Source organism: Leucopleurus acutus (assembly GCF_964270905.1).
Source record: "Leucopleurus acutus genome assembly, chromosome: 4".
Lineage (NCBI taxonomy): Eukaryota > Metazoa > Chordata > Mammalia > Artiodactyla > Delphinidae > Leucopleurus > Leucopleurus acutus.
In genome coordinates, this window is record NC_139146.1 from 71,545,862 (window position 1) to 71,570,582 (window position 24,721).

At 36.4% G+C, this 24,721-nt stretch overlaps 1 protein-coding gene across 10 annotated transcripts in view; it reads right to left on the reverse strand.

The window, feature by feature from the left end:
- The window catches only part of FRYL (FRY like transcription coactivator), a 244,013-nt gene that overhangs the window by 135,306 nt on the left and 83,986 nt on the right, over positions 1-24,721 (reverse strand). For all 10 annotated transcript variants that reach the window (XR_014326144.1, XM_082837769.1, XM_082837765.1 and 7 more), the window contains one exon: positions 351-550. Coding sequence is in view for 9 of the 10 variants with exons in the window: in XM_082837764.1 (XP_082693890.1) it covers positions 351-550 (200 nt within the window). In the remaining variant the exon portion in view is untranslated. The remainder of the gene's footprint in view (positions 1-350; positions 551-24,721) is intronic.

Consider the following 24,721-nt stretch of genomic DNA (forward strand, 5'->3'; position numbering starts at 1 on the left):
AGTTCACAACGGGTGTTGCATATTCTATGGGTTTGGACAAATGTATAATGACATGTATCCACCATTATAATATCATACAGAATATATTCATTGTCCTAAAAATCCTCTGTGTCTGCCTATTCATCCCACCCCTACCCCTGCCCAACCCCTGGCAACCACTGATCTTTTACTGTCTCCACAGCTTTGCCTTTTCTAGAATGTCATACAGTTGGAATTATACAGTACGTACCCCTTTTCAGATTGGCTTCCTTTAATATTTTTTCAAGTATATTATTTTCTTTGGAAAATTTGTAATATATTGGTTAATGCAAGTCAAGAAAATATTGGATTTATAGGTCAGCTCTACTCACCAAGGGTTCAGCCATTACAACTTCAATTTTCTTTTCAGCTTGAACAGCAAATTCTGCAAAGAGGCTCTTGATGACATATTCACCAGGCTTGACATCCGGGTCAATCGTAATGCTTGACATGATGATATTCTTTTTCCCCAAAGTGGAATGAAAGTTGGAAGAAGTGCAGTACTTATTCACTTTGCTGACTTGTGCTGAAGCTAAAAATAAAAGAAACAAAAGAACTCTACTTTAATAATCAACTCAATTAGGCCAACCATAACCACGCTATTTAATATGTATCCTCCCCCTAAATCCCATCCAGATCTCCCAATCTGTATTACCAGACTCTATTTTTGTCTATTACACTTGTCACCTTCTAACATACTGCCCAACGTAACTATAATTTAGTTATATATTACGTTTACTATGTACTCTTTTTCTCCCTACCCTACCGTTGTAAATGCTATTAGAACAAAGATCCTCTTCCGTCTTTTTTGTTCACTGATGAATCCCAGGAGCCTAGAACAGTGCCTGGTATATATACTAGGTATACAATAAATATGTATTGAATGAACAAATGAATTCTAAACAAAGTTATGTGCAATGAAGGAAATAAAACATAGGACTTTTCTTTGAATCATTCAAAGGAGAGATAGGGATGATATCAACTGTGCCTGGCAAACAGGGCTTCGCATCAAGTGTGGCACAAAGAGAGCACACACCACTGCTTGCCGTTTATTTTCACCTGTTCTGTTCCTTTGACTACCTGGGCAGTCTACCTGGCTTTTATCTACAGTTTATCCAGTCACCTCGATCTTCCAGGCTGTTGTATATTATAGACCCTCCCATTCTCTAACCTCAGCTTGTGACATCCCTTTGGCCTGGAATATTCACAGAGAACCTCCAAGAATGTGCTCCTCTCCCTCAGGCTGATCTCTAGATACTACCCTTTCAATATGCTGTCCTATAAATAACTCCCTCCTTGAAACAGGAAGCAGAGCACAGTTTTTCAAAGACTGAATTTCTGCTTATGTGTATGTGTGTATATAACCACAGGACAATAAATTTAATCTAAATAAACACACTCCCAACTTATAAGGAATTGTTCCGTCAACTTAAAAAAAAAAAAGAAAACCCTACTCTACCAAACATAGTATGTGTCAAGATATCTAAAGGTGACTGTGATAACACCCAAAGAAAATTCTAGAAAGCAATATAAAGTCAGGTTATGGCAGTCACTTCAGAAAAAATAATTTGCAAATTTAAGAAAAATAAATATTTCTGAAAGACTGAACTTCCGGGAGTTCCCTGGCAGTCTGGTGGTTAGGACTCCACACTTTCACAGCTGAGGGCCCGGGTTCAATCCCTGGTCAGGGAGCTAAGACCCCACAAGCTGTGCGGTGCAGCCAGGGGGGGAAAAAAGACTGAACTTCCAAATACCAAAGAATGGCTTACTTTCATGTCCTATTCATTATCTTCATTTACTTACTTATTTTTTATAGAACAGAATATTTTCCTCCAAGGTTAAGATTAGAAGTTAGTCATACATGATGCTTAAATATTTAAAATAATAATCTAAAGAATGTTATAAACTGTTAATACTGCATCTAAAATAAATATCTTTGTATCACATAAAATTAAAATATAATATGTAATGTATTCTAGAACTAAAATTATATAATAACAATTCAAAACAAAAATTCACAGTCCTTTGAACACAGTGCACACTATTTATTTTAAACAATGACTTGTTTGTTTACTCTGTTTCATGACCCAACACTGTGTATTATAAAGGAGAGAATGTGTTAACAAACGTCATTGTGGGGAAAAGAGATCTTAAATTTTAAAAATTTATTCTGAGTCATTAAGAATATTCTATATTTTATATCCACACATGTTGAATAACTCTTGGGAATCATAAAATAGTGAAAAAGCCTACCCAGATAGTTTCTAGAATTTTAATTTACATTTTAGAAATAAAAATGAGGATGAAACACTTTTAAGATTTTGACTTATGGTAGCAGATACAAAATATATATTTTAATTAAGATTCATAAGATCATAAGAGAGTTACAAAGTTTCTTTGGCTTTAACTTTACAATAAACGTTTTAAACAAGAAGCTATGATAGACTTTGGCACTTGAATTCTAGACTCTGATGAAGTATAATCTTAATAACATTGTAACCTTTAAAGTCTCCTCAAAAAGAAAAAACTTTAGTTAAAATGACCTCTCAAAAACTCACCCTTACTGTCTTCTACTTCCTAAAAAATCATAAACATAAATTAAGCATAAACAAATATTCCCACATATCATAATTGCATATTTTAAGAAATTTGCCAATACAGCCAAAAGTTTTAGGGAAACCAGTATTTATCTTCCAGATAAAGGTTTATCTTCCAAAGACCTGCATTATCTTCCAAAATAAAAATACTTCAATTTTTTAAAAAATCAAATTTTAATGAAAATTACTTATTAAGAGTTAATCACTTTTACCTCCATCCACAAAGCTCTAATGAAATCAGTTAGAAAAAGACCCACACCCCCAAACTGAAACCTGGACAAAGGACATGAACAAACAAGCTACAAAAGATATAACAGAAGAAGCCAGTAACCATGAAAATATTATTCAACCTCACTAATATTTTAAAAATAAATAAAAATTAAATAATACTTTTCATTTATCAAAGTGGTTTCCCCAAACTGTGTATTTCATTATAATGTTCAGCTTTGGTGAAGATATGTGATTTTTTTCTCATATTCTGCTAAGAGTTAAGAAAAAGGGATGGTCACTCTAAGCAGGGTAAGAATGCTAGTTTACACATAACTAGATTAACCTGATGTCACCAGACTGCTTGAGTTAAATATTTTATGAGGTTAAACAATCCTATTTCTCTACATGCTATTAAAATTTTTTGAAAATTTTATATAAGCCTACGGGAGAATAAAGACATAAATGTTAGAGTGTAACTCTTAACACAATTCAGGCATTGAATTACAAGTTGTAAAAACCCAATGTCAGATTAAACATCCTTGGAATATAAATCTATAAAACTCTGATAATAATAAGAATAAAGTAAGACCTGAATAATTAACATATAAAATTAAGATAAAATATAAAAATTAACCTAGCATGTATACTCTTTCTCTTAGATAAGGTGCAAATAAAACATAAATACGGTATTTTTAGACAGCTAACTCTCTATATAGCACTGTTCTTAGCATGTTTCATTTAAAAATTACCTTTTTCATGCTCATAAGACTCCTATACCTTTAAAAGATAAACCGAACTTCAATGAAGGAGAACAGACAAGGGAGAAGAGACACAAAAACCCTAAGCTGATACATGTTTGGTTTCATTACTTTACAGCAGCGGTTCTCAGTGTTTTCTAGCTCTATTATATTCTTATGCACAACACTAAACAGTAACATCCCCCAAAATGCACAGTGACTCAGTGACTGAGGTGTTTTAGATAAGGATGAGTAGGGGAGGGTGGATGTAGTTTTAAAAAGACCCCAGTGGAGTCTATGAAAGCTGCCTGCAGTACCCTCACCCCCAAAAACAGGTCTTTAGGGATAAAAAATTACTACTTTGTGGTCATAATCTTATATATACATGCATATCACACACATATTTACGAAGAGATTTATATAATACAGAAAAGTAACAAAATACCACACAATTGCTTACTTATTATAATTATTTACTTATATTGGTTAGTAGTAAACATGTTGATGACAACCTAAGAAAGAAAAGGTATAAGGTAAATGGCCTTTGAACAAGACCAAAAGTCAAAAATATCTCTTATTTTAAAAGGCAAAAGCAAAATTCTTAGTTTAAAAAGCAAGCCTATCCCAGCAAGTTATTTTGTCGCTATCAACAAACCGATTCTGAAGTTTATATAAAGAGGCAAATGACCCAGAATAGCCAACACAATATTGAAGAACAAGAAAGTTGGAGGACTGACACTACCCGACTTCAGAACTTACTTTAATGCTACAGTAAACAAGGTAGTATGGTACTAGTGAAAGAATACATAAATAGATCAGTGGAATAGAATAGAGGGCCCAGGAACAGACTCACAAAGACAGAGTCAAGTGAAACTAATCTTTGACAAAGAAGCAAAGGCTATCAATGGAAAAAGACTTTTCAACAAATGGTGTTGGAATGACTGGACATCCACATGCCCCCACCCCAAAAATCTAGACACAGAACCTCCATCTTTTACAAAAACTAACTCGAAATGGATCATAGGTCATAGATCGAAATGTAAAATGCAAAACTGTAAAATTCCCAGACTATAAGAAGGAGAAAATCTAACAGTTCTTGGGTTTAGCTATGACTTTATTAGATACAACACTAAAAGCACAACCCATGAAAGAAAAATTGATAAACTGAGCTGTATTAAAATTACTAACTTCAGCTCCGCAAAAGATACTGTTAAGAGAATGAAAAGACACAGACTGGGAGAAAACCTTTGCAAAACACATATCCGGTAAACTCTTATCCAAACTATATAACAATTCTTAAAATGCACTTAGAAGATAAACAATCCAATTAAAAAATGGGCAAAACATCCGAATAGACCCCTCACCAAAGAAGACATACAGATGACAAGTAAGCATTATGAAAAGATGCTCCACATCATACGTCTTCAGAGAAATGCAAATTAAGACAACAATGAGATACCACTGTGGATGGAAAATGTCACCTGCCATATCAGTAAACAAAGGGTGCTGCCAACGTCAAGCCATTAGCCACTGCAGCCCCCCCAACATGCACTCTGAGGGGATTCAGGATGGAGAAAAACAGGATACTGGCCCTAGATAGTTAAGGTGCATATCAAAGGAATGATTTCAATGAGCCCAGACTCTTGCATCTTTCTATGTGCTAATGAATTTAGCACACAGGAAAGTGCTAAATTCCCTAACATGAGATGTCTGGGTCTTTTTAATTAACAGTAATCTTTTGATGTTCCAACGACCTGGTTTTTTGTTGCAAAAACTCCTATGTATCCTAGCTCCTCCCTTACCTCTCAGGAGCAGTCCCTCAGAGCTATCTTAGAAGCTGCGTCCTAGGCCGAAGTCCTCAGCACACACAATTCTCAACTTTTAGGTTGTGCTTTTTTTTTTTTTTTTTTTCAGTTAACACCACGACACAACTATTACAATGATCAAAATCTATAACACTGACAAAAACAAATGCTGGTGAGGATGTGGAACAACAGAAACTCTCAGTCACCACTGGTGAAAATGTAAAAGGGAAGGCAGTTTGAAGGTTTCTTACAAAACTAAATATATTCTTACCACACAACACAGCAACTGTGCTCTTTGGTATTTCCCCAAAGGAGTTGAAAACATATACACCCAAAAACCTGCACACGGATGTTTTTAGCAGCTTTATTCATAATTGCCAAAACTTAGAACCAATCAAGATGTCCTTCAGTAGGTGAATGGATAAACAAACTGGTACATCGGACAATGTAGTATTATTCAGTGCTAAAACGAAATGAATTATATAGCCATGAAAAGACTTGGAGGAAACTTAAATGCATGTTACTAAGTAAAATAAGCCAATCTGAAAAGGCTACATATTGTGTGATTCCAACTATTTGACATTCCAGAAAAGGCAAAACTATGAAGACAATAAAAAGATGAGTGACTGCCAGGGGTTGGAGGGAGGGAATGATACATAGGTGGAACACAGAGGATTTTTAGGGGCACAGTACTATTCTGTATGACGCTGTAATGATGGATGCATGCCATTATACATTTGTCAAGACCCATAGAATGCACCACACCAAGACTGATATTGTAAACTATGGACTTTGGGTGATTATGATATGTCTATGTAGATTCATCAATTGTAACAAATGTATCACATTAACGTAAAATATCAATAGTAGGGGAAATGGGCAGGGCTGGGAGGGGTGGGTAGCAGAAGCGGGTACATGGGAACTCTCTGTACTTTCTGTTCAAATTTCTGTAAACTTGAAACTGTTCTTCACAAAAAAAAAAGTCTAATATTTTTTTAAAAAAGAAAGAAAAGCCTACTCTATTCCTGTCAGCCAGAACCAAAGGTGCCTGAGAAGAGTCACGATAAACAGCAGACCAGGCCAAAGCTTATAACAATAATGTACTTGGACCAAGAGAAGAAATCAGTTTACTAAGTCAATTACAATCAAATGTCAAAAACACAAATCAGGTTATATGGTAGACAAATTGAAAGCAGAAACAAAGATAGCAAAATCAGATTAGGGAATGAAAGAAAACTTCAACTTCTGGGGAGGCCAGGTGGATTGGTGTATCTTTCAACCAACCATCCAAAGCAAAACTGTACATTTGAAAGCAACTGTTTCTGAAGAGAAGAAAAGAAAAGAAATGTGCACGCTGTACATGTTGAGAGGTACAATATGAAAGCATTGTTTGATGGGTTCAGCGCACAAACACAATTTGCTATATAAGGCAAGGTATACCTCAAAATTCCTTCATGAATGAAGGAATCTCAAACCAGACACCATTCACTTCTTATGGAAACAAAACATTATTTAATATTTATTAAGATATTTTCCATATTATCTTATTTTATGCTAACAAACCAAATCTTATTTCAAGCGATAAGCTGGTAAACGCCTCTTTTTAAAAAAAAAAAAATTGTGTCCTGATTTGCAGCATTTGCTAATTTCCATCATGGAAATACTCCCATCATGGCTGATTTCAAGCCACCGATAATTTAACAACCAGATGGTAAAATTCCTGGCAGGAACCAGGTGCAAAACACCACATCAAGTTACTGTTCATGTATGACAAGGAAACTGACTTCTACTTAAAGTCGATTGTCCCATTTGAATGGAATGTGAACTTAGGTTCTCAGTTTAAGAACTTTCAGATCAGTGGCTTTATTTCCTCCACAACTGCCAGATTTTGATATATCATTTTTTCTTCCTTAAAAGTCTATATTATTAACATACTCTTTGCTTAGAATAACTATTTGCCAAATCAAGTACTTCTGTTGCTCTTCAAATTCATTTACATAAAATGGGCTAAAAAGAAAAAGTGTCCCCATTTTGATCAGATATATATTTACCTCTATTTTCTTTTAACTCTCTTTTAGTTATATTCACTCCATTTAAATCTGTCTTGGGGTGTTATACGACAAAAATTTAAAAATTCTTCCTCAACATTTAATCAGTTCTTCTCAGTACCTTTACTAAAATTTTGTCACTGATTTTATTATCATAAACTAAATTCATACTCAAATATGCTTCCTATTCGCTCATTAACAATCAGTTTTTGTATCAGTACCATTCTTTTAATTATTGTAACTTTTCATAATAGTGTTTATCATCTGTTGGCACAAATACTCCTGGTGTACTCATTATCTTCAGGAATTTCTCACCTATTGTCATTCACTTATACTTCCAAGCTTATGCATACTTTCACAAAATAATTAGAAGAAAATTGACATCTTAATTAAGACGTCTTATCTAGAACCTGGCATACCCTCACTAATTTGTCTTCTTTCATGTACCCAAAGGAAAATGTATACTTTCCTTCATAGGGGAATCTCTTTAATTCTTATTAATTGTCTTCCTAAATACTTTAAGTGTCTGTTCTATGTGAATGAAATCATTTTCCTCACTACTCAGTCCAACTTTTTTTGCTTCTGGATGAATTTCAATGGATAGAAAAATTAAGACTTTTGCTTGTTCTTTGGACAGCTGTTCCTAAAATGTTTATTTATCCTAGGCTAAACTATTCCCATTGAAAACAATTTCTAAACATAGAAGTCCTATGACATCTTTGGCACATTTCCAATGTTTTTTACTTGTAATCTACTACAGAAATATCGCTTATTATAAAGCTGAAGAAAAATGACCTATCATCTAAATAATCCATTATTCACTCAGCCAGAGTCTCCCTGAGGTTATTATTTTCCTGTAGTCTTTTGAACCTTCAGAAGCTCGCCTAAGAAACTCTTCTAAAAATTTAGAAATAATGTGGTATTTTTAAAATATGCATGGACCTAGGAGTCAGAAGACAAGAGCCCTGGACTTGGCTACTGAATATCATTATAATCTTGGTCAAAACATTTAACCTCTCTAAGCTCTGCTTCCCCACCAGAAAATGAACGAGTTGAGTTATATCTCAACTGTGAGTATGGTATCAGAAGCAACAAAAAAGTTGTTTTCATTTTTGTTCTCCACTCTTCTGCCCATAAAAATATTCACTGCCAGTGAAAAACCTATTGTGGCAAAATCTTCTCCTCTGGCCAGACATGAACCAGGGCCTCACCACAGGATAGCCCTAAAGTGAAAATATGAACCCCAGAATCCTGCAGCAAACATACCCAGCTGTTTCATCCAGCAAACATACCTAGACCCAGGGCTTGGCAGAGGTAAATAACTGCATATGGTTGTGCAGCCATTTTTCTTAGACTTCCAAGAAGATGAGCAGAATCTAAATAGGTGGGCTGAGTCCTCTATACCCCTGAGGCTGATATGACTTAAACACACCAAGAACAAAGGGGCGTCCTCTTAATATCTTAATTGATAGCTAACTAAGGCTCACAGAGACTGAGCCTGCTTTCCCTTCCATCACTCTTGGGATTATACTTTAAAACAGTACTGTAGCTGTATGGCTCACACACTTAATTAGCTGACAAAGAAATACAACTGCACACCTACTGGTATCCAGCAGCCAGAGACAAAGGAAACAAATAAAATATTTACCATTCACCAGCAGCAAATATTATTATAGGTTTCAAAACACCAAATCTATTTCAATTAAAACAAATTAAACAAAGATGCTGATTCTTGCTTTATTATTGAACACCATCCTGAAGGTTATGGGATGATATAAGTAAATGCAATAATACAAGAAAATGAAATCATTGTTATAAATATTGAAAAAGAAGACATGAAGTTTCTTTATTAACTAGCAATTATGTAGGAATGAAAATCGATAAAAACCTATTCACAAATATAAATAGGCAGGGATACATTTACTAAAAAAGCATAGGACTTATATAAAAGAAAATTCAAGAACTTCTTAAAGAACATAAAAAGAAGACATGAACAAAGGTAAGGACATACTTATAGATAAAATATTTGTTATTATGTGTCAATTCTCACAAAATTAATATATTAATTAGTACAATTCCAATTAAGATTTCAGTACTATTTTGTTTAGGTTGTATTGGATAAAATTATCTTAGAATATACTAGGAGGAATAAATACCTAAGAACAGCTAAAAAAAATTATTTAAAAAGAATATAAACACTATTGTCTAAATCAGAAGATAATATAACTATAATCAGAACAGATTATAACTATAATCAAAACATATCAAAATATAACATAAAATGTTGAACATCACTAATCACCAGGGAAATGCAAATCAAAATCACACCGAGATACCATCTTACACCTGTCAGAATGGCTATCATCAAAAAGACCACAAATAACAAATGTTGGCAAGGATGTGGAGAAAAGGGAACCCTTGTACACCGTTGGTGGGAATGTAAATTGGTGCAGCCACTGTGGAAAACAATATGGAGGTTTCTCAAAAATCTAAAAATAGAACTACCATATGACCAAGCAATTCCACTCCTGAGTATATATCTGAAAAAAGCAAAAACACTAATTCAAAAAGATACGTGCACCCCAATGTTCACAGCAGCATTGATAACAATTGCCAAGACATGGAAGCAACCTAAGTGTCCAAAAACAGATGAACAGATAAAGAAGATATGGTGTGTGTGTATATATATATATATATATGTATGTATGTATGTAAGTATTTGTATACTGAATACTACTCACCCATAAAAACAATGAAATTTTGCCATTTGCAACAACATGGATGGACCTGGAGGACATTATGCTAGGAAAAGTAAATCAGACAGAGAAAGACAAATACTGTATGATATTACTTATATGTGGAATCTAAAATACAACTAACTAGTGAATATAACAAAAAAAAAGCAGACTCACAGATATAGAGAACAAACTAGTGGTTACCAGTGTGAAGAGGGAAGGGGAGAGGGGCAATATAGTGGTAGGGGATTAAGAGGTACAAACTATTACATATAAATAAGCTACAAAAATACAATGTACAACACAGGGAATATAGCCAATATTTTGTGACTAGAGAGTACAACCTTTAAAAATTGTGAATCACTATATTGTACACCTGTAACTTATGTAATATTGTACATCAAATATACTTCAATTAATAAAAACTTAGTAAAATGGGTAAATATATATATATAATGACTATATCAGAACACAATGTAAAAGTAATCAACTTAGTGAATATTAAGTACAGATAAATTAGATTAACATAAAAGATTAGAGAACCTCCCCAAAATCCCAGAATAAGAATTCAACATAGGCAAAATTAGAGGGGAGGGAATGATTTATTTAGTAATAATGTTGGACTATATTCCTACTCATCTGCAGAAAAATAAACATAATATATTCAAAAACCAAATTCCAGATGGATATGAAGTAAAAATGTTTTAAAGTCTTAGAAAAAAAAATTCAAAGTCAACATGTATAATCCAGGAGAGAGGAGACTTTTAGCCAAGATAGAACGCCCAAAATTATTAAAAAATAAAAGAGAGAGAGAGAAAGAAAAAGATGAATGTACTCAACCAAATAAAATTTTTAAATATTTATAAGGCAAATGATACCATAAACAAGAAAGGACAAAGTCGGGGAAAAAACAGAATGCAGATGACAGAAAATATAAAATATTCAAAGAGCTCTTACAAATTTATAAAAAAAGACAACACAACAGAGAAAAAACTGGCAAAAGACATAATTAGACAGTTCACATAAGAACCAATCTAAGAAGACAACAAACGTATGAAAAAATATTCAAACTTTGTAATGCCCAGAAAATGAAAATCACACTAGCAGTGAGCTTTCATTTTATACACAAATGTTAAATTTGTGCCAAATATTAAAAAGAATAATTGGATCTACTGCTGGCAAGGTATAGGGAAATTAACACTTAGCACACTGCTGATGGAAATGTCATGTCCACCTAACTACAATCCAGTAGGGTGGACAAAAGGATGAGTATTCTGGCCCCTATAGCAGAGCATGACAGATATAAATTTCTTAGATCTTTAGGCTCTTCCACGCAACTTCCTGATTACAATTTAGCTTTTATGACCTACCTCACAGGAGAGCAAAGAATGGTCTGCCAGCTCCAGCATTAACGTTCATTCACTTGGCGTATTTCTCACTGTAAATTAGTAAATTGGCAAACATAAAAGCTTGTCTCTGTCAGACTGTTTATACCAATTCTGCCCTCTGGAAAAGATTTCATATCCACTCGCAGCATTCTGGCTAAGTCAAGTTTTCTGACCTGATGCTGGTCCTTGCCAGCCTTCTCTGGCAACTCCTTACATCAGAATCAAAATCTTTGAAGGGAGGCCCAGGCGTCTGTATGTTTTTGAAAACCCCCTAAGGTGGCTCTACTGTGCAGCCAGGGTGAAAACCACTGCCTTCCACTATTCTTCTAAAGCAGAACAGTTGGCTCTATACAATGATTTTACTTAAACCTAATTCTGATGATAAACTTTGAAAAACACCGTAAACAAGGAAACCTACTTATATAATACCACAGAGAGAGTTAAACGAATGCATGTCAGGGACAAAGCTCTAGGAAGCAAAGTGAAGGATCGTTCATAAGATAATTCAAAAACCTAACTTTAAAAACTATAGGCCAATATCACTGATGAACATAGATGCAAAAATCCTCAACAAAATACTAGCAAACAATCCAACAGCACATTAAAAGGATCATACACCATGATCAAGTGGGGTTTATCCCAGGAATGCAAGGATTCTTCAACATATGCAAATCAATCAATGTGATACACCATACTAATAACTTGAAGGAGAAAAACCATACGATCACCTCAATAGATGCAGAGAAAGCTTTCGACAAAATTCAACACCCATTTATGATAAAAACCCTGCAAAAAGTAGGCATAGAGGGAACTTTCCTCCACATAATAAAGGTCATATATGACAAACCCACAGCCAACATCGTCCTCAATGGTGAAAAACTGAAACCATTTCCACTAAGATCAGGAACAAGACAAGGCTGCCCACTCTCACCACTCTTATTCAACATAGTTTTGGAAGTTTTAGCCACAGCAATCAGAGAAGAAAAGGAAATAAAAGGAATCCAAATCGAAAAAGAAGAAGTAAAGCTGTCACTGTTTGCAGATGACATGATACTATATATAGAGGATCCTAAAGATGCTACCAGAAAACTACTACAGCTAATCAGAGAATATGGTAAAGCAGGAGGATACAAAATTAATGCACCGAAATCTCTGGCATTCCTATACACTAATGATGAAAAATCTGAAAGTGAAATCAAGAAAACACTCCCATTTACCATTGCAACAAAAAGAATAAAATATCTAGGAATAAACTTACCTAAGGAGACAAAAGATCTGTATGCAGAAAATTATAAGACACTGATGAAAGAAATTATAGATGATACAAATAGATGGAGAGATATACCATGTTCTTGGATTGGAAGAATCAACATTGTGAAAATGACTCTACTACCCAAAGCAATCTACAGATTCAATGCAATCTCTATCAAACTACCACTGGCATTTTTTACAGAACTAGAACAAAAAATTTCACAATTTGTATGGAAACACAAAAGACCCCAAATAGCCAAAGCAATCTTGAGAACGAAAAACAGAGCTGGAGGAATCAGGCTCCCTGACTTCAGACTATACTACAAAGCTACAGTAATCAAGACAGTATGGTACCGGCACAAAAACAGAACTATAGATCAATGGAACAGGATAGAAAGCCCAGAGATAAACCCACGCACATATGGTCACCTTATCTTTGATAAAGGAGGCAGGAATGTACAGTGGAGAAAGGACAGCCTCTTCAATAAGTGGTGCTGGGAAAACTGGACAGGTACATGTAAAAGTATGAGATTAGATCACTCCCTAACACCATACACAAAAATAAGCTCAAAATGGATTAAAGACCTAAATGTAAGGCTAGAAACTATCAAGCTCTTAGAGGAAAACATAGGCAGAACACTCTATGACATAAATCACAGCAAGATCCTTTTTGACCCACCTCCCAGAGAAATAGAAATAAAAACAAAAATAAACAAATGGGACCTAATGAAACTTCAAAGCTTTTGCACAGCAAAGGAAACCATAAACAAGACGAAAAGACAACCCTCAGAATGGGAGAAAATATTTGCAAATGAAGCAACTGACAAAGGATTAATCTCCAAAATTTACAAGCAGCTCACGCAGCTCAATAACAAAAAAACAAACAACCCAATCCAAAAATGGACAGAAGACCTAAATAGACATTTCTCCAAAGATATACAGACTGCCAACAAACACATGAAAGAATGCTCAACATCATTCATCATTAGAGAAATGCAAATCAAAACTACAATGAGATATCATCTCACACCAGTCAGGATGGCCATCATCAAAAAATCTACAAACAATAAATGCTGGAGAGGGTTTGGAGAAAAGGGAATACTCTTGCACTGCTGGTGGGAATGTGAATTGGTACAGCCACTATGGTGAACAGTATGGAGGTTCCTTAAAAAACTACAAATAGAACTACCATATGACCCAGCAATCCCACTACTGGGCATATACCCTGAGAAAAACATAATTCAAAAGGAGTCATGTACCAAAATGTTCACTGCAGCTCTATTTACAATAGCCAAGAGATGGAGACAACTTAAGTGTCCATCATCAGATGAATGGATAAAGAAGATGTGGCACATATATACAATGGAGTATTACTCAGCCATAAAAAGAAACGAAATTGAGCTATTTGTAATGAGGTGGATGGACCTAGAGTCTGTCATACAGAGTGAAGTAAGTCAGAAAGAGAAAGACAAATACCGTATGCTAACACATATATATGGAATTTAAGGAAAAAAATGCCATGAAGAACCTAGGGGCAAGACAGGAATAAAGACACAGACCTACTAGAGAATGGACTTGAGGATATGGGGAGGGGGAAGGGTAAGCTGTGACAAAGTGAGAGAGTGGCATTACATATATACACTACCAAACGTAAAATAGATAGCTAGTGGGAAGCAGCCGCATAGCACAGGGAGATCAGCTCGGTGCTTTGTGACCACCTAGAGGGGTGGGATAGGGAGGGTGGGAGGGAGGGAGACGCAAGAGGGAAGAAATATGGGAACATATGTATATGTATAACTGATTCACTTTGTTATAAAGCAGAAAGTAACACACCATTGTAAAGCAATTATACTCCAATAAAGATGTAAAATAAATAAATAAAGTTATAGTAAAAATTAAAAAAAAAAAGTCATACAGAGGACTTCCCTGGTGGCACAGTGGTTAAGAATCCTCCTGCCAATGCAGGGGACATGGGTTCAAGCCCTGGCCCAGGAAGATTCCACGCGCCACAACTACTGAGCCTGCGCTCTAGAGCCCGCAAGCCGCAACTACTGAAGCCCACGCACCTAGCGCCCGTGCTCTGCAAGAGAAGCCACAACAATGAGAAGCCCACGCACTGCAATGAAGACTCAACACAACCAAAAATAAAAACAAATAAATAAATAAAACTTTTTAAAAAAGTCATACATAGTTCTTCCAGTTCATACTAGAAATCTTGATGAATTGATTTCTCTCTCAGCGTTTCAGCCACTTCACTTTACTCACTGTCTGTGACCCAAACCACATATCTTGGTGCCCAACGAATCCTCTGCCTTTCATTAGCTGTGATTTCAAAGGGAAAAGTTTCAATGATCTAAACTTCATTGATTCCTCCCTGTGCCCTATATTCCATAGCTAGTCTACCCATCAAATCCCATCACTACTAAAAGTAATCCCCCCATCCTTTTTCTGCATAGCTAAATTTTAAGTTTAGGTCCTAATAACAGTCTATGTAAACTCCTGAAAAGTCTTCCTTCACAGTTATCCCTGCCTCTTAGCAGATGAAATATCGGCTTCACATAGCAGCCGAAGGGACTACTTTATACTTGAACCATTACTAGGCTCTTATATATCAAACCATGGTAATCCAGTGCCTCTGCACTCTGCATAAAAATGCACTACTAATTACCTTCAGGAATATTACTAAAGCCATTTTGTTGGAACATTATTTTCTTTTCTTCCATAGTCTCCCTACGATAAAAATGGCTCATTCATATACTGCTCCAAAATTTTACATGAATTTTCTTCAACTTTTGTTTTTTTCAAAACAATTTTTTAAGAGCAGCTTTAGGCTCACAGCTAAATTGAGAGGAAGGTACAGAGATTTCCCATAAACCTCCTGCTCCCACACATGCATCCTTCCCCCATTATCAGCATCTCCTGGTGCATCTGCTACAGTTCATGAATCTATATCGGCACATCATCACCCAAAATCCATAGTTTATATTAGGGTTCACTCTTTGTGTTGTACATTCCATAGGTCTGAACAAATGTATCAATCACTGTAGTATCATACAGAGCAGTTCCACTGTCCTAAAAATCCTCTGTGCGCCACCTACTCATCCCTCCCTCTCCCCAGCCCCTGGCAATCACTCCTCATTTTACCGTCTCCATAATTTTGCCTTTTCCAGAATGTCATATAGTTGGAAACATACACTATGTAGCCTTTTAGACTGGCTTCTTTCACTTAATAATATGCAATTTTGCTTTCTCCATGTCTTTTCATGGCTTGATAGCTCATTTCATTTTACCACTGGCTAATATTCCATAGTCTGGATGTACCACAGTTTATTCATTTACCTACTCAAGGACATCTTGGTTGCTGAGTTGTGGCAATTATGAATAAAGCTGCTATCAACATCAGTGAAGCTTATTTTAAACAAAAAAGAGCCATTAAATGCATATAATGTAAATCTGTTGTTATTATGTTACATTGTTACTATATTGCATGTTAACGGACATTAATTTATTCTTCAATTTTTATGAATGCCTTTGCGAGCTACTTTCTGCATCACATGGATCAATATATACAACTGAAAAATATAACTTCTGTAACATTTCATATGATTTTCTACTATGAACTACCATCACATTTATAATTCATCATCTTCTAGTAGAAACAGGTCTGACAATTCAGAATTTGGTTTCTATAGCCTTCCCCATTCAAAGGGATTTCTCTTTTTGTAAAAACCCTTAAGATTCACCTGGTTGAAAACAAAATCCCCTGTGACTGGCTCTGCTCTCAGGCCATCATGGCGTCTCCCAGTGGGAAGGGAGTCAGGGCACCGGAGGCTCCTGGCTGCGGGCCCCAGCCGCTCACCCGGGACCTGGTAGACTCCATGGACAACGAGGAGGGGCTGTACATGGCGGTCGAGCAGTGTCCACTGTGCAATACCACCCGCCAGCAGCTGACCTGCACCAAGTGCGTCCAGAGAGGTGATTTAGTCTACTCCGATCGCCATGACCGTGAACGGTTTATAGACAACAAGGAAAGGTTAAGCCAACTTAAGAGCAAGCAAGAAGAATTTCAAAAAGAAGTGTTAGGAAAAAAAAAAAAAAAGAAGTTAGGGACTTCCCTGGTGGCGCAGTGGTTAGGACTCCGCTCTCCCAATGCAGGGGCCTGGGTTCAACCCCTGGTCAGGGAACTGGATACTACAAGCATGCCTCAACTAAGAGTTCACATGCCACAACTAAGGAGCCAGTGAGCCGCAACTAAGACCCAGTGCAACCAAATAAACAAATAAATATTAAAAAAAAAAAAAGAAGAAGAAGTGTTAAAGCCTATGGAAGGAAAATGGATAACAGATCAGCTGGGGACGCAGGTTCAATCCCTGGTCAGGGAGCTATGATCCCACATGCCGAGGGGCAACAAAGCCCGCGTTCCACAACTAGAGAGAAGCCTGCGCACCGCGAAAGATCCCGCATGTCGCAAGGGAGATCCCATGTGCCGCAGCTAAGACCCGACACAGCCAAATTAATTAATTAAAATATATATATATGCATTTAAAAAAAGAATTACTTAAAAAAATAAAATAAATACTCATCAAAAAAAAAAACCCTTAAAATTTCACTCACTTTAGCAAAATTTTTTAAAATAGCATGCATAATAAAAACCAACTAGTGGACCCAAAATAAAATTTTCAGAAATAACAGGCACTGTTCTGTAACATCCTGCATTAATAGATTAGGAGGAGGAATAAGTAAGAGAACACTGCCCATTCCACCCTGCAAAATGTTAAGCAACTATGACTTTTCAATGTGATAATGAGATTGTAAACATGGTTACCTCCAGAAAAGAAGTCTAAGGGCTTGGCCAGTAGCGAAACTGTCTAAAACTCAATGATTTGGGGTATAAACACTGTAACAGGCCAGATACCTGTCAGATGTTATACTTAAAATATTCAGCAATCAGGACAGAGGGAGAGTCAGAACAGCTTCTGGCTGTAAATACCAGTACAGCCATAAGGATGCATTATAGCTGAATATCAGCAACACTGAAGGTAATGAAAAATCTAGTAATGGAGGCAGAATATGGTATCTAAAGAGTCTGAGAACAGGTAAAAAGCACCAGGCGATCCAAGAGATAACAAGAGATATGGCAGTTAGACAGATTCATAATGCGAAGTCTAAGAACAGGATATATATGGCCATGCACCTAGGGAGGTGGGTTTAATCATTAAAAAGGTATGTCAGCAGAACTTGATTCTCATCCAGTTTTACTTTTGTTTTCGGATAAGAACTTCATTCTCTTGAAGGGCAAAGCAGGGTCTCATATTTGGAAGAAATGGAAAACCAAAGATTTTGACAAGGCAAGGCTCAGGAAGGAAGAAGTACCATTAATAGAGGTGGAGCCTTTGACACAAGAATGGGTAGCAGCCCAGACATTGGAACTGATGAATAAAACCAAGCCAAAACTCATAGTGAGGTTAGGCTGATGCTGAGCTGTCTAGACTAGTGAGCTAGGGCTCTCCCAAACCAACGTCCCATCTTAGCATAGGACCGGACCCAGGATCTGATGTAAGACTGAGTCTACACATGACTACAACAGAAAGTACAAACAGGAAAAGGTTGTGACATCAGGATTTATGGAATAGTGGGTCTGAAACTTACCATACATATTACACTGACCTTTTTGAATACTCTCAGACACCTAGGAATACTGTGACCATCTGTGTTGCAGTTTCCTGATTTCAAATTTCCTATCTAATTATTAGATTATGTATCAAATTTAAAACAAATCATGAAACCAAATACTTAATGAGTTAGATAATCAGCTGCACTTCTCACAACACAAAATGTTTAGACTTGAAGATAAAATCTGTCTTTTGTCAAATGAAGTAAACCTAGCTTAAGGAGTCAGAACATTTAAAATAAAATTGGAGAAAGCAGGCTCATGATTCCTAAACTCAAAGATATCTGCAGCTCGGAACTCCAAACTCAGGGACCATCACAGACTTCAACTGTTCCCTTAACAGCACACTGAGTTGGCTGCCTTGTCTAGGCTTCATTTTTTAAAGCAGACAGATTTTTCTGAGGGATGAGAGGGTATCTGGGCACTAAGCAGTAGGTGATTCTTTTTCACTATGACCAATGGATACATCTCTGAAGTTAATGTCAATGAGAACATAAATTACCCTACAAAATTCATTTTATAAAAGCCTAGTTAAAAATCTCCTTTACCTCCCATATCTACCCCAAGACCTACTGTTCCTAGTCTTAAATAGTCCCCATATCCATAATTGAGTTAGTATTTTGTAAAGCATTTAGAAGAGCACCCACCCACCCATGTGGTAGGCATTACATACGTGTTCGCTAAAGAAATAACATTTGTTCCGCCTTCATCTCACATCTGGTCTACTGTAATAGCAACCTAATGCATCTCCCTATACATGCTGCACCACTCTCTCTTCCCCCTTTTCTGTCCCCATCCCATGAAAAATGGAAGTCTGATGAAATCATCCCAACCACTGTCACAAAAGCCATCAATGACTTCCCATGTGTTTTACGTTTAAGACCAAAATCTACAAGACAGTCTTCAAGATTCCACGTGGTCTGGCCCCTGCCAACCTCATTCTCACTACTGGCCCCATACCTCTCTGCTCCAGACAAACTGGTCATATTTCCTCCCACCCCCCAGCACATCATAGCTCTTCTGCCCACCCACACGTTCCCCGAAATTGTTAACTATTTCTTCCTTCACATTTTGCTAAAGTCTCACTAGATCAGGGAAATCTTTAAATTGAAATATGAAGGATTAAAAGAAGTTAGGTGGATAAAAAGTCTGAGTGTGTGCATGTGTATTTGATTTATTTGGGGGGGTTTTCTTTGTGCACTTTAACTTATCTGAGCCCTCTTTTACTCTACTATAAAAATGGCAATTTATCAACTGATGAATGGATAAACGAAATGTGGTATATTCATACAATGGAATATTACTCAGCCACGAAAAGTAATGAAGTCCCAATATATGCTACAAATGGAATAACCTTGGAAATGTGGTAAGTGAAAGAAGACAGTCACAAAAGAACACCTATAGTATGATTCCACATATATGAAATGTCCAGAAGAGGCAGATCCACAGAAACAGAAGTTAGATTATAGGTATGAGGTTTCCTTTTGGTGTGATAAAAATATTCAACAATTAGAAAGTGGTGATCATTGTACAACTCTGAATACACTAAAAACTACTGAATCACACACTTTAAAAGGATGAATTTTATGGTGTGTGAATTATATCACAATAAAGCTGTTATTTTTTTAAAAGCAGCAATAATAATAGTTTCCCTCAGATTTTCAGGATAACACGAGATTTAATAAAAGTATGCGTAGGGCTTCCCTGGTGGCGCAGTGGTTGAGAGTCTGCCTGCCGATGCAGCGGACACAGGTTCGTGCCCCGGTCTGGGAAGATCCCATATGCCGCAGAGCGGCTAGGCCTGTGAGCCATGGCCGCTGAGCCTGCGCGCCCGGAGCCTGTGCTCCGCAGCGGGAGACGCCACAACAGTGAGAGGCCCGCGCACCGCAAAAAAAAAAAAAAAAAAGTATGTGTCTATGTGATTGTACATACACATACACACACACACACACACACACACACACACACACACACGCACATTTACAATATGTACTTAACGCAATACCAGACCCATAAGTACTTCAAAAAATAGTACGTATTATTTTAAGCAAATAACACAGATTTTAACTGAAATTAGATGATTGCATAATTGTGCTTTTAGGATTTGGCTTTTACTATTTTTGCAATCCAGGAAAAACATCTGAGCATTAAAAACCCTGTTTATGAATTTTTTTCACTGTGCAAAAATTCAAGTAAATTATGCAAATTTAATTTCTTAACACACTATATCTTATTCACATTTTAATTTCTAAAACTGTGGTTAAAATAAGTCAATTTATTTCTTCTATGTCTGTGACAAAAACTGAATTCTTTGAAACACTAGCACTCATAAAATCACGTATGCAAAATAAATTCTATAAATTAATATATTTATGAAAGGTAAGTATATTGATAATAAATGCATCTGTGACCTTAAAGCATTGCAGATAAATGACTAGATAGATCTCAGTACTGAATCTTGCCTTGTCTTATCAATTTTAGGGAACTAAGCCAATCTTTAAAATGATAACGTCTTCACTACACAGCTGGTTTAACAGAATGTTCCTGATTCAGTTTTTAAAAGAAGTAATGCCTAAAACTGTTGGCACAAAGACAAAATCCTGAATTTAGGCCATATGAATGTCACTTCATTGTTGTTACTGAAAGAAATAAGCTCAACTATAATCAAACTTCAGCAGCACTGTATCAACATTCTGCTGGCTAAGCAGGCCTTGAAACCAGAGGGCCTCTAGCAATTAATATAAAATGTAGCATTGAACATTAATACAAATCATGGCAAACGTATCTTATAAACATGAAACATTATCACATTTAACGATAAAGAAATATAATATACACTGCTATTAAGTTGTTTTCAATAACAAAAATCAGATTTTTGTCTCTTTTTCCTTTTTTCTTTGGATAGGGGCAATATTTGAAATATATAACTTATTTAATGGAAAAATTACTTTCCATTTCTGTTTTCTCCCTAAAAGCTATTAATAAATCAAGTTTTTCTCAGTTTTTCCCAATTCACAATTCACTAAGTCGAATATCGTAAAATGTTATTATTATTATTTTTTTAATCACTGAGGTATCCTTTTATGCATTCCTGCTTCAGGAACTGTTCCCCTGAGAAACATCAGTAATATAATAATAATTACATAGTCTAAGAGGGCTCGTATATTTATCCTCCTGCCTTCTTTCCTATTATTAATCCATTCCAACAAAAATGACTGCAGCCCTAAGCTTTATCTTAGTTGCCTGCACATTTACCGGAAGCCAACTAAGCATTAAGTATACAAAGAAGAACAAAACCACAATCAACCTATGCCCTCTAGGAGCTTATACTCAAGTAGCAGAGGAAGACATGAATAGCGTGCCAAGTGTAATGATACGGTAATGTTAAAGTGAAGAACAGACCTGGGGAAGCATTTAGTATCTGGCTGACTCAAGAAAGGGAGGGTCTTCAAACATGAATAAGAATTCACTGTGAAGCAGACAAAGAGGTGAAGGGTAAGAGGTGAATTCTACGCAAAGGCAGCTGCAAATATGAAGGCATAGCATGCTCCAGGAATTGGATGAGTATGGCAAGAGAGGAGACTGACAAGGTGAGCAGGGGCTAGATGACGAAAAGCTTCATCACACAGGGGACAGGAAGACTGTGAAGTAAGGAGGGGAGAGACTCTAGGAGCAGGCATTTAGCAGGAACCCTTGGCAGCAATGGGAAAGACGCAGAGAGGACAAAAAAGAAGCAATGGCAATAACCCAGGTGATACTGAAGGCAGAGGGCTGAACTAAGGCAGGTTAAGTGGCTGTGAAGCAGAAGGCAGGAGAGACTAAGGACGCTTTAGAAGGTAGAATGACAAGTCTTGGTGAATGAGGCCTGAGACAGGGATGTTCACTCACCCCTGGTTTCTGGCTCAAGGGAGAATGTGGATGGCTGTACTGCCTGCCACCACGGGGAGCATCCTATCATTCAAAACTAAACTCCAATGAACTCCTTTCCTGCTAAGTAAGTCTTCTCCATCCCCTGTGGTTCAATATGATTCCTTCCATCCCTGTACTCCCTCTGCCTGTTGTGTATACCAGAAATGTGGTAAGTCATAACGCATACTCCACTTAACTGCCTTATTGTGAACTTTTCATGTATATTCCCTCTCTCTGAGTAAACTAGAAGTTCCTTATGATCAAACATCACACCTATTTGTTACAGAACAGTATATGTTCAATAAACGTTGGCTGATTCAAGTGTTGGTATCATGAAAACATCCCTAGGAAGAGACAGACAACCAGTCCTTTTCTAGGGTCTTGAAAGTATTCTAGGGCTTCCCTGGTGGTGCAGTGGTTGAGAGTCCGCCTGCCGATGCAGGGGACACGGGTTCATGCCCTGGTCTGGGAAGATCCCACATGCCGCGGAGCGGCTAGGCCCGTGAGCCATGGCCACTGAACCTGTGCGTCCGGAGCCTGTGCTCCGCAACGGGAGAGGCCACAACAGTGAGAGGCCGGCGTACCGCAAAAAAAAAAAAAAAAAAAAAAAAAGTATTCTGTCTCTCTTTTTAAATACAATAAGGCTAGGTGATGGAAAAAAAAAAAAAAAAAAAAAGACATCCAGAGATGCTGGTGAAATAAAAACATTCTCCCACTTTCCAGGACTAGGGCAGACATGGTTAGGGCCTTACTAAACAGTGAGACTTGTCACTTCTTTTCAATATTAACCAACTGCTTTATAACTATAAAAACATCTTCAAGAGGTTTATACTATGAATGCCCAAGGGTGATGGGATACCCACAAACTGAATCATTATTTCACTAACAGCTAACAACAAAGGCTTTACAAACATCGGTTTGGGGTTCACTCTTGGATGCAGGGAATATAATTACATGAGATTTGGCTGTGGCTGGTTACAGGGTTCAGGCAATGACATGTAGAAATGTTTAAATGGTCACAAAACAAAGTAACCACAGAGTTCACAAGCATCTAAACAAACTAAGTTTTTACAGGACAAGCTGCTGTGATATAAGCTAATACACTGTTCCTCTATAAGAACCCATTTATAGCTTCATTCTCACTATAAAACCGTCTTTCTATTTTTAAAAAAGTACATGGTGAGGATGGGGGAAGGAGGGAGAAGAAGACGGAAAGGGAAAAAAAATGATTAGAAACCAGAGTCTAGTTTATTTTAGTAAAAATATATTCTATAGTATCCTTTTAAGTAGTAAAAATATTTAATTTAAATTAGTCAGTGATTATAATTCTCCCACTATTTTAACTATGTATATTCACTTAGAAACTTTCCTCATACGAAGATGACTTTCTGCCATCTGGCACAACAATATCTCCATATGGAAGCATTACTTACAAATCAAAAATAAAAAAACAGAGATTGTAAATGCAGTATACTTGGCATAATACAAATCTCCTCAAATTATATTCTATAAAGTTTTAAGAGGTTCCCCCCCATATCAACATTTGCTCTTTTATATTATTTGATTACAAAACAAAACTACATCAAATATTTTGGTTAGAGAGTTAGCAGGAAAAAGTTAAATTTAGTCTCTCATATTTTATTCATTAGTTTGCTCAGGCAGCGGCAACACAGTTGGGAGCAAGAACAACTGGGTTCTAATTCCAGTTCTTTGCCACCATATGACCTTGGAAAAGTCACAGTTTTTCTATACTTCAATTTTCCGTGGGCAAAACAGACATTATAGCAGAATCTTTGCTTGCTTACTTCATTAGTCTGGTATCATTTTACTAAGGTAATTTTCACAGAAAAAAAGAAAGAAAAGAATAGAAAAATTATGGTGAGAAATAATTTCCAGAAGTGTTTTGAGAGCTTCAGAGAAAAGTGTCATTGGAAATCACTGGGAAGACTGAACAAAATCAGTGGTTCTGCCAAATCCACATATTAGGAAAGGAGTTAATAAAACAAGAGCTCAATGATATTAGTTGTAATGACTTAACTGTGAACTCTGAAATACGAGTACATCATCCTGAATGCTCTTTGTCAGAAAATTCACTACATATGAAAATTACTCAATGTAACTTCAATTATAGGACTAGGGGAAAATTACGATCATTATATTACACTATCTGATGCCTTAAGATAGCTGATGTTGCTTCAAACATTTTGTGCTAACAGAACTATGGAAGAGTACTGGTATTCGATAACCCTGCAGACAGCGATCAGAGTCTATTTGTCATTTTCCCCCTTTTTGACCAGTGGAGAGAAACTTTGCCAGAATGACACAAATTAACAAGAAAAGCCAAGGCTGGTC